Consider the following 11,600-nt stretch of genomic DNA (forward strand, 5'->3'; position numbering starts at 1 on the left):
CAGCTAGTTTACATGAGGAGAAGGAAACCAGCAGTCTTGTTTGTCCCAGCACAGATGTGCTGTATAAGAAGACTGCTGCATTTTATTGAACAAGAGACCAAACAAGTTGCTCTCACCTTCAGAAACTGGTGAGGAAGCAGAAAGGAAGTCTCTAAAGCTACATTTGCAACATCTGCATGAAAGGAATTTGTAATGGGGATGATGACTTGCCAAAAACTAGTGCAGCTTTGGGGCCAAAAATCGTAGAGCAAGGAATACTGGTATTTCAAGAGACAATTCAGTGGGATTTTCAGTGAATGACACCAGTACAAAGGCAAATTCTTCACCATTTAGTTATAGCCCTATTTCTTAACCAGGCAGACTTCTGGTTTCCATGGTCAACTCTCATTTTTCAGATCTGAAATGGTCAGGTTTAACAGGGGAAACTTTATCTTCTCCTAGTTGAGAGCACCACTTAGTTTTGTCCTAATCCTAAAGTAAAAAAAATATCCAGGAGCAGAGATTTCTCTTTAGTTTTATCTGACTGCAGACAACCAGAAATTTCAGTCTGAACACTGCACCATTACCCTGCTAGCTCTGGCTATTCACTGCTTGTCATGGCCACTCTTCTTTCATACACACAGAGCTGCGGAGCAACCAGGTGGACACATAAGTTGTTGATGTTATAGGGAAAGGTGAGATAATACATCTGCACTAACTCCCTGAGCAACTGGCAAAACTAGGAGATATATTAATGAAAGAGTCAATTAATTCAGACTAAGGCAGTGTGCATGTCTGTACTCTGAATTATTCCCAGTAATTGCCTGTGCTACAGTCAGTGTAGGTAAATCCAATGCACATAACAACAGGATTAGTCTTGCTTGCTATTCTGTCCCACTTCTTATTACTTGATTTCAGTATGACTGAACTGCAATTAACATCATTCAGTGAGACCATATTATTGTTTTCACTCACTATGTAAACTTTACAGTATAAACACATATGTTGGGACTGGATAAAACAAGCAATATATTTAAATAATAAATAAATACACTATATCATAAGAGTGCAGCAATTTATGTTCCAGCTGTCATTTTAGCAAATTTATAATTGGAATATAGCTCTCCAAGAAGCTCTGAATTACTAATAATCCTCTGGTTTATTTCACGTCACTGCTTGACGTGAAATGCACTAAATTCAAGCAGAGAAATGCCTGGGAAACAACTATCAGTTCAAACAACTTTCCAAAACTAGCTGCAATAGAGTCAACGTCTTTTGAGAGATCATTCAAGGCTTACTTGCATGTTTCCTTGTATCTAGCTGGTGAAATTCAAGATTCCTCAAACAATTGCATCCAGCACTCAGGGGACCAAGAAAAACACAAGCTTTCCTTTCCCTCAAAGGATACACTGCTAATCCACAGAGCTTAACACTTCAACCTCTCACTCAATATGAGACTAAGAAATAAAGCTACTTTACTTCTTGAAAATAACTAAAAAGGGATTGGCATCAGCTACCTAACAAGAAAATGCTCAGCTGTTGCCAGGCCAGTAAAACCTATTCGAGCTCCTTAGCATTAGCATTGATAATGTTACCTCAACGGGAGAAAAAAAGATACTGATCCAATTGCCTGGGCAACCTCATAGCTTTTATGACTCATAAGCAACAGGGTCCTTTGGAGTGTAAGTCTTTCATTCAGATGAATGAAGTACACTTGAGTAAGATAGTCCTGAACTGCAGATTAAACCCAAATGAAACAAAACAGCCCAAGGCAGTGATCCTCATTCCATTTACAACAGTGCTGCAGTCATTCACTGGATCTGCTCTTGCTCCTTCCAAATCTGGGATAACATTATAGATCTCACTCAGTGAAGCAAATCCTCCCAAACCACCTGCCACTATGAAGTCAGAGCTTGCAAGAAGCATCCCTGTTTCTGAGCAACAGCATACGTATGGGTTTGCTCTTCATCTTTCGCACATATTTCTAGATACCAGCAGATATAAAAAGAAAACCATTAGTGAGACCAAATAAATTCAACATTTGGGAAGGCAGGAAGGCACCCAGGAGCCTTCAAAGTAGCGTTCCCCCTGTAGCATCCATCTTTGGGCTTGTCAGACAAGAAGGAGGACGGACTGGAGCACCAGACTCTTGGACACTCAGATGCCTCAAGTTCACATTTTGGCTTCCTGACACATTTGCTCTGCACCCTAAAGCAATTCTTCTTGTGTCTCTCCACCAAACAGAGATAAATGCAGCTGTCCTCCCAAGCCAGCAACATGGATTAAAGATTAAATAACTAATGCAACATGACAAATAAGAAATTCCTATTGTCTCGAGCAACGCAAACATGTAGCAAAACTATCCTAAAGACACAACTGCAGATGTCCCCCATGGGAGGGCAAGCACATGCAGCTTTTTGGTTACCTCTTCCTGTCCTGCCTATGTAGGACTCATAACAAAGGAAAGTGGGAATCTGAGGGGGTGCTGATGCACTGCAGCACCCCATACTGACACAGGGGACATCGCTGCCTCGATGGGATTATTTCACTTTCATGAAAGCTTGAGCAGCACTGCTTGCTTTTGGGAATAGCAAAGGTGCTCACTGAAATCCAGCACTGCCTGCCCTTTATGGGGGCATTAAGGGCATGTCTGATACCACTGAGAATTTGGGGTCTCTATTGCAATCTCTATCACGGTAGTATCAATGTGATTTAATAAAAGAGAGTGAAACCTAGAAAGTGCTGTCAATGTATGCCTTAACCAGCTCTTAGCCACGACTGTAAGTCAAGTTTAACAGTGAGGTTTTTCACTAGACCAGTTGAAATACATGGAAAAATGTAAATAGAAATGAAAACCGTTATTGTTGGAAGACTTTACAACTTTTAATTTTCTCGTTTTCACTGAATACCTAGAGATTTGCAGAGAGCATAAGTAGAAAGAGTTTGGCCAGTGAGGTAAATATTGACCTTTTCATGGAAAGAACTGCATATTTTCTGGTCTTGAGTAAGATTTCTTGGATTTTGTTTGTTGATTTTTCTACCTCCCCCAGCAAATAAACAAACAGGTCACTATTTTTGTTTTCTGTTCCCCCCCAAATTTTCCATGTTGATAAAAAGGCTATTTTTAAGTGAAACTGTCTTTACATGAAGTTTTTCTTCCCTAGCCCAGATTTTTAAATAATAATGTGCCAGGCTATAAAGGGACTCCCCCAAAACTGGCATTCAATGAATTAGGAGGAAATCGCATGTTTCCTGCTTAACATACGTGTGATTTGGGATGGAGTTATAAAAGCAAGCAGGGAGCTGTTCTAGTGGGGACTACCTAGGGGAAAAGCTGTATACAAGCACCTCTGAGGTTAGTGAAAGGTGAGAAAACCTCTGGCAGCCCTTGCTTGCTGCTCTGACTCGTTGTTGTTGTTGTTGCCTTACCTGTGTGTGCTGTTTGTATGAGCAGAGGCAGCTTCAAGGAAAGCAACTGGAAGACAACTAAAGCAACTGGAACACAACTACAGTCCGGGGCTTGCTTTCACTTTCTCCATCTAGCATGCACATCCACACCTTACAGCCGGTTTTATGCTTACCCAAGAAAGACAAATCCAAATACAAAAACCATGACTGATGCTCTGCAAATGTTTAAGCAGACCTATCACAAAACCAATGACAATAGTAAATAAATCATGTCCCCACCACAACACTGGAGTTTGGAGTATCTGCATATGACTTCATTAAATTAAACGAAGGGAAACAAAGTACATGCAAAATTAAGGGGAATTTTGTTGTTCCTATTTATTCGACATGAGCTTCGTTATAGCCACTTCCCTTTAAGCATAATTTCAAATGCTTGCTTACAAATGATTCAAATTAAGTCTTTCTTTGGATACAGTTTGCCTCCCAGAAGACTTAATACCATTTCCTTCAGATCGCCTCTTGGGTAATGTTATGATGGAAAGATCCAGGGGAGCCTGCTCCTGAGACTGGGCTCTAACAAGCACACGCAATATATCACTTAAAACACCACCACCCCTTCAGTCCTTGGAAGCAGTTAGTACTGAATTGTGCCTCTGCACAACAACATTCTGCCTCTGTGTTGGTGGAGGTTGTAGCCAACTGGAAAAAACATTGCTTGTCTCTTACTACTTGCTTTTAGCCATTAAAATCTTGTGCTGCTTTATACCTCCAAGTCGAACATGAAAGCTAAGGCAGCTAATGAAAATGACAGGCGATGTAATTACTGCTTTATTGGCACTGATGCCAAGATCACTGCCTGCTAAACTTGAATGCCTCCACTGGGTGGCTAACAAGATGTGCACTTTGCAAACCAGCACAACTCTCTCCCCAGTCGAAAGGGAGGAAAGAAGTAACGTGAAAGGGAATGCCATTTTTTTTCCCCACAGTGACATATAGATAGTTATATGGAACATAGTGAATAGGCAGAGCACCCATGATTAAATTAACTTCTATTCCACAGACAGCTTCCAGTGATGTATTTTCAATGACAAACTCATGATCTGAATATTTGAGACTCACACTGAGTCAAATCCTCTGACTAAATCACAGCAAACTGTTCACTACTTTGAGCAATGCAAATTCACCTAGTAATTCTTCTTTGCAACAGCAGTTAAAACATTTTTCTGATAAGCTGCAAAAGCAACTTTCATGACTTTTTCCAGAAAAAGTAACCAGAACTGATTCATTGAAAGCCCAATGAGTTAAAATCCAGAAAGACACTAGAAAGCAACAAAAATATCCATTCACTACAAAACAGGTTACCTGAAATAAGATTACTTAGCTGGCAGCACAAACCAAATGTAGCTTCACTTTTCAAAGTACAGCTCTCCTTTGTATTGTACATAAACACAAAACACTGGTCATTTACTGTATTACTGTATGGAAAGAACTGGTGTCCTAGTCAGCCTGGGTTCCTCTCAACTCCCAGAGATGCTGCTTTACATCCCGTTCAGTTGAACTGGACAGACTGCACCTCAGTACCTCACTCTAGCTTGCACAAAACCCAACATATTTACTTGTAAATGTCTAATATATATAATCCACATTTTCTCCTCTCTTGCTGCGCAAACCAGCTATGGAACCGATTTGCCTGGCCTTGGCACAGAGTGTATTCCTGTTTTCAGATGTACTGTATTTGGAAAATTAAATTAGGAAAATCTTTTTAACATGGTTAATGTCGTTTCCTGTTTCTGAATTTGGATGGCACATACAAAGCTAGTCCCAAGACATAGTGGATAATCACGGTTTGAGACCATTACCAAAAACAAAAAGGAAAGAAAGAAAAAAGTTGTGTGATGAATGATCCACATAAAACTATTAAGTGTAAATATGCACAGTAATTGTGGAAACATTTAGCTACACTCAGGCATTGTTACCATACAGAAGAAGAAATGACACTGACGGTAATGCTGAGAAGCTATCAGAAGGGGGCTGTATTTGATGTATATACTTTTTTCATAACTTACAATCAGTTGCTGGAGCCAGAGGAAGAGGAGCGCAGATTCTAGCTCATGTTCCCAGAGAGGAATCCCTCCTCCACAGACAGATCCATCCACTTCATTTTAATCCTACTTAAATTGCACCTCAGTCAGCAAAGGAAACCCGGTGGCTGCTTTGGTTTCAGCGCTGACAACTGCAGTACTAAAATACTACTCAGGGCCAGTCTTGGCTACCACATCCAGCCCAAATTTGTTAACATCACTGAAATCTGTCAGAGTACATCACTTTAAAACAAACTAATGTTCTAAACGGGCTTATCCATTCCCAACAAAATACTACTTGGCCCTCATTTCACTAACACAAATACTATTTATTACACCGATATGATCAAATACCAGCAGTCCACTGATGCATCAAGATAATTAAGTCCTTCACCCCCCTTTTTTCAATGAGATGTGTTTAGGTATTCAATTAAGTAGAGCATCCCAAAAGGTTAGTACATTCACATGTTATATTTCACTTTTTCCGCACCAAGCATCTTCAAACTGCTGCTGCTGCTAATACAGACTGCACTGGGGCAAGACAAGTATCTGCACATATGGCTCTTTTACAGTTTTCTTTTTAAATTATCACTTTGATTTAATTAGGTTTGAGGGGTTAGGCATAAAAAAAGAAATGTACTCTTTTGTTGTAAAGGAACAACTGAAATAAAAATTCATCAATATGTAGTCCCTTTAGCTTTCCTATCCATCTCCTATACTATCATTATTAGCCCATAAAGCTGTCTGAAACACGCTGGTCAGTACAGATATATAGCCTGACCCTCCCTTTCATCCTGTCTACACCTCAAAAAAGGTGGGGGCCACAGGATAAATTCTTCAAACACATGGGGGGGGGGGGGAGGGGACGGAGAAGGAGGGGAAGGAGAAGGAAAAGGGGAGAGTAGGGCTTCCCTACTGAAACTCAGTCTCTGCTGATTGAAAAACCAAAAGGAAAAGTTGCTCTTATAGATGGCACTGAAATGCAAGGCTGGGGTATGTGCTTGGGTCCAGGGATAGTCACTGTTTCTCTCACAGTCTGGGACATTTGAATTGTCGTTCTGATGTAGGTTATCATAGAGTTATAGTAAATGCAGTGAATGCCAGATCAGAGTTGATTCTGGCCTGATTATTGCTCTGGCCCCATTCACACTGCTTTGAGAATTAAGGGCTGTCTCCATCATTGTGGCCATTTCCTGTTCTCTCCTGATAACAGTGAAAAAATGCTTAGACAACTTCAGATAAGAAGATAAGAAATGCTAATAAAACAAAAAGTGTATTTAGCTCTGCTGAGAAGCTCACAGGAGGATGCCGAGATGCAGTGATATTAATCTCTGTGCCAGGGAGTGTGGGGGTTGGTCCATCAACTATTCAGTTAATAGATTTCTTTTCCATGAGGAAATGGAAAAGGAAGACATAAAAGCAGAAGCTCCAGCAATGCTCACAGCCGCCTTAGCCTGCTTCAAAAGATAAAGATAGTTGGGGAACAGAGAAGAAAAGCAAAATAAGAAACAGTAGTAGCAGCAAGTACTGGAACACGCCCTCTTTCTCTTCCCCTTTTCCCCTTTCTAAATCGTAACTATGTGTTTGCTGTATGAAAACACCACTTTTAAGGGTTTTTTTCAAGGTATCACAAATATTTAAGACATGAACAATTAAAAAACAAGTCAGCTGATTCCAGACCCACTGAAATCAGACAACTGAGGCCAGCTGAAGTGTAACTTCCATGTATCCTGTTTGTATTGCTCTCAAAGGAATGCAACCGAAAAGACTAGACGGGTATTTCCATTTTGAAAGAGACAGACTGAATGGAGAATTACTTTGGAAAAAGAGGTTGGGTAAGAATCATTTCAATGTTAATGGTATAAATAAAGCAGACGAAAAACTTTGCCCAGTGCTATACGATGAGAAAACTTCCTGAAGAGGGCATAGTTAAACTGTTGATTCATTGCCTTGCTGAAGCACCACACACACATGTGAAGACCCCCACGGCAAACGCCAATCAAAATCCCTCAGCTCTGGGAAAGACACCAAACCCAGGACTGGACACAAATTCTGTGCCTGGTCCGAGCAGACAGGACATGAAAATACACGTATACATGGAAAAATAAATCCAGGACAAATTACAATATCCCAACCGCATCCCCTGGATTTTCCACTCTGCTGTGAAAGTTTATCACGCACAGCACAACAGGAAATGCTGCTGAAGAGGTCTCATCCCCTTCTAGGTAGATAAGCACACCCATGTCCTGTGCCCATCGCAGCACAGGAGGCCCGGATCCTCTCCCCTCCTGATATTTGCCACCCAGTGCTGTGTTATGTAGAAAGGGGACACGTGGAAGGGAGAAACCCTCTGAAAGTGTGAGGTATGCCCTGTGGCTCTGAAACAGCCAAACGCAGGGGGGTCCTCTCTTCCCTCCTCAGGCCATCTGTCATGCGAACTACCCGTGTCCTGCCAGCAATACGGCAGGCTCCTCTTCTGCTCCGGATCCAACTATCCAAGAGGATATTTCCTCTGCATCTACACAGATTGATATATACCTACTGACATCTAAGTCTACATGCACATGCCACTATTTAAATACATAACATCAGACCTGCCCTGCCTTGAACATGAAACTGAGCAGTGAAAGGAAATGATGGTATGCAAGACACAGAAGAAACAAGACACGATGCATCAGGGATATGTGCACTCTTCTCTCCTACCACCTTTTCACAACCACATTTCTGATCTTCCTGAAAGATAAACACTCGATATGGGTAAGGGAATGTGATTCTGAGGATGGAGTAAGTATCAGCAGGAAATGGATTAGCAACATTACATGTTCAGACATGATGTACAGAGCACGCAGCCCACTAGCAGCTACTCTGCAGCTCCTGAAAGCCTGCCAGGGGCACGGGGAGTCACAGCAACCAGCCCCGGTTTCCTGGCAGCAAAGCCAGGAGAGGAGTGAGTGCACTTGGTAATGCTGGGGAGAGCCTAAGATCGGATCAGTGCAGCCCACTCAAAGTGCCCCTCCAGAGATGATGGGGCAGGAAACCAAACATGCTTCCACTTGCATTATACTAACAGCTTCAAGCCAAAGCTTTGGTGCTTATTACTATTCCTTGGTGGCATATATGGAAAAAAAAGAAAGAAAAATCCAGCTTCTAAAATTCCTTTCTCCTGTTAAGCAGATAACAAGGATTTCCAAGAGCTTTAATGAACCCACACATCCTTGCTATACACAGCGCTGCCCACATGCAGCAGCAACCTCTCTCTCCAGTGCTCAGTAAAAGCCACGCATTTCCACTTTAGGTCTAACTCCTGGGAAGAGGGAAGAAAAGCACCGAGAAAGTTTATCCGGTATCAGCTCACAGGAGAAACAGCCCCCTGCTGTGGCTGTCTGCCTGGTGGGTGACACAGAGAGCCTGGGCTCTTTGTGATGCTCTCAAGACATCGCTCAAAGCACACTGAGAAGTAAGACACTGCCATTTGGAAAAGGGGAATTTAGACATGGGCTACAGGGAAAACGGACCTAGGGGTACTCCAGGACCCCCGACAGGGGAGGAAAAAAGGGAAACAATAAAGCAGAAACGTAGGCACACGGTAACTCCCTTCGGATCCATAAGGTTTGAGGCGAGAAGGAGAAGGGTGTGAGAGCGATGGGGGCTCACGAATGACCCCGGCCTGCAGAGCCCGAGGCTCGGCCGTGCAGCGGCAGGGATACTCGCTCCGCACCTGCCGGCCCCCGCTGCACCCCGCCCCAGGGCTGCCCCTGGGGCTCACTCAGCCCCTGCCAACCACGGGACCCCGCTTCAGGGCGGCGTGCGGGGAAACGCCTGTCCCAGCCAGGCTGAGCAGCCGCAGACCTTACCAGGAGGGGACCCGCGGACCCCAGAGTCCGGCGGGGGCAGTGCATGAAGGGGAATGCGCCGTTCGCACATATACACACAGGAAAGAAAACTGAAATGTATAAAATAAATCACGGCACCAATTCGCCCTTTCAGCCCGCAGCCGGAGCGTGCCCCGGCCCCTCTCACCCGCCCTCCGCCTTACCTTGAGCCGCGGAGCCGGGGCGGCTGGCCCCCAGGACGGCCAGGGCGGGGAGCACCACGGTCTGCAGCAGGTATCCCAGTCCCAGCCCACAGCGGGCCGCCGTCCCCTCCAGCCCCTTCCCCATGGCCAGGGCAGGCGGGGAGTCGCGCAGCAGCCGGGGAGCTTCTCTGTGCCGCCTGTGCCTCCGCCAGCCCCGTCCCACCGCCGGGCGCGGAGCCCCTGCGAGGCGCTCAGGCTGCGCAGGGGACGGCGGGGCGAGGGGCAGCGGGGGGGCAGGGGCGCTGCATGGCCCCGCGGAGGGGCGCGGAGCGGGTGCGGAGCCCGGCGGAGCGCTGCCTTCTTCCCACGGGCGGCTCGGAGCGGTGCTGCTGCCTCCACCCCGGGGGCGGGCGGGGGCCGGGGCCGGGGCCGGGTCTGGGAGCGGGGGCTGCGCCGGCCGCCTGCGATAGAATGCGAGCCGGAGCGAGGAGCGGACCCAGAGGGAAGGGGGCGGGGGAGGCTGGGAGCCACCCGCTGCAGAACCGGCCCCTTTCGCCTCCCCCGCCCGCGCCCCCTGCGCGCACACCCGCGGGCGCACACACCCTCACGGGGATGCTGGTGCACACGCACAAGCACTCACTCACACACACAGCCCTCCCGGGAGGAGCCCCGGGAGCCGGGGCCGCGCTGGACAGACCCTGCTACACCCCTGGAGCTCTCGTCCCCGCACCGTCGTCGTGGGGCTGACACCCTGCACGCCCTCAGGACGCTCCCACCCTCAGGGATACACAACATGCAGGGTGGGGAGGTCCATGCCGGCCAGCGGTCACCCGTCTGATCACACAAGCAACGGGGTGGTGGGCAAGGGGAGCATCAGGAGGGATGTCGGGAACCTCCTCATCCCTGGGGGACGTGTCCCAGTGTGCCTCCCAGGGTCTCTCTGTTAAGGCTGAGGCTGCTTGCTTCCAGACCTTACCCTTCCTTCCTCTTTACACCTCCCAAAATGCCTCCACTGGCCTCTGCCTTCACCATGCCCCCACCAAATCCCACTCAGTTGGATGGCAGTGCCTACAGGTTCACTGCTCAGCCCGGCTTACCTGGCTTTTACTGTTGCTTTCTAGGGCTTGTTTTGGGTTTTGATTTAAGTTGCCTTTCCCCTTGCAGAGCCCAGACAGGCTGTACCCAGCCATGACCAGACCCAGCTACTCACACGCCAGGTTTGCCGATGCCAGGGGGCAACAGCCCCACAGCCTTTCCCACACCATGGTACTCTGGAGACCACTGCCTTCTCCAGCCCAGAAGCTCCATCAAGCAGAGCTGAATGCAAGGCAAGGAGCGCAGTTTCCTCCGAGGCACAGCTGGGATCTTCCCAGACACTTTGGCTTTGCCTTCTGCCCCTGGCAGGAAAACAGTAGCAGCATTGCTAATGCTGCAGGAGGGTTTCCCAAGGGCCACGGAAGCTGCCTGCCCTAGGGAGGCTCCATCCCACCTGCCCCCCAGCTTTAATGCCCTTCCCAAGGATTTGCCCAGACTGTTCCCATCTCTAGGTTTGGGGTGGGGGCAGGTTTTGTCTCCACGGCAGCTGACACAAAGCTGCAGTGTGACAGGAAAGAAATATTCTTCGTTTTGTACAAGCATAGAACAAGGCAGATTTTGTTCTGGGAAGTGCACATGGGTATGCCTGGAAGGTGCACCAGGAAAGGTGCATGTCAAGTCCAACAGGCTGATTTACCCAGTAACTCTAAGCAGTTATTTCCAACTAAAGCACTGCAGCCCTCCATCTTCTGGCTGCACTATATCTTTTAAGGGGACAAATCCCATCCACTTCAAGCACTATGGCATAGTTTGGAAAACACTAAGGCTCCACCATAACCCAATGGGTTAAGTCCTGAGGCTGTAATAAATGGTGTAAAGGAAATTCTCAACTTGTAGCATGTTCTGAAAAAGAGTTTTTTTGATTGCACACGCTCACCACCTGAGCTCATACTCTCCAGCCTTATGTCTCAGGTTGGTAGTCAACCGAGTAGTTCCCCACATACGGTGTTTGTTCACCAGTTTTGCCTTAACTCTGTAAGTTGGGAGCATCTCTCCTCTGCTGGGAGAGATGGGTATTTACT

At 46.4% G+C, this 11,600-nt stretch overlaps 1 protein-coding gene across 2 annotated transcripts in view; it reads right to left on the reverse strand.

Moving 5' to 3' along the window:
- The window catches only part of UNC5C (unc-5 netrin receptor C), a 251,154-nt gene extending 241,063 nt beyond the window's left edge, over positions 1-10,091 (reverse strand). Inside the window, exon 1 of one of the 2 annotated variants that reach the window (XM_062637631.1) lies at positions 9,505-10,091. In XM_062637631.1, coding sequence (XP_062493615.1) covers positions 9,505-9,628 — 124 coding nt within the window. In that variant the 5' untranslated portion in view covers positions 9,629-10,091. The remainder of the gene's footprint in view (positions 1-9,504) is intronic. The other variant, XM_062637632.1, reaches the window with a different exon arrangement.
- Between the last annotated feature and the right edge of the window lie 1,509 nt (positions 10,092-11,600).

This window comes from Pezoporus occidentalis, unplaced genomic scaffold, assembly GCF_034315485.1.
Source record: "Pezoporus occidentalis ecotype Australia unplaced genomic scaffold, CSIRO_AGI_Poc_V1 ctg53, whole genome shotgun sequence".
Taxonomy (NCBI): Eukaryota; Metazoa; Chordata; class Aves; order Psittaciformes; family Psittacidae; genus Pezoporus; species Pezoporus occidentalis.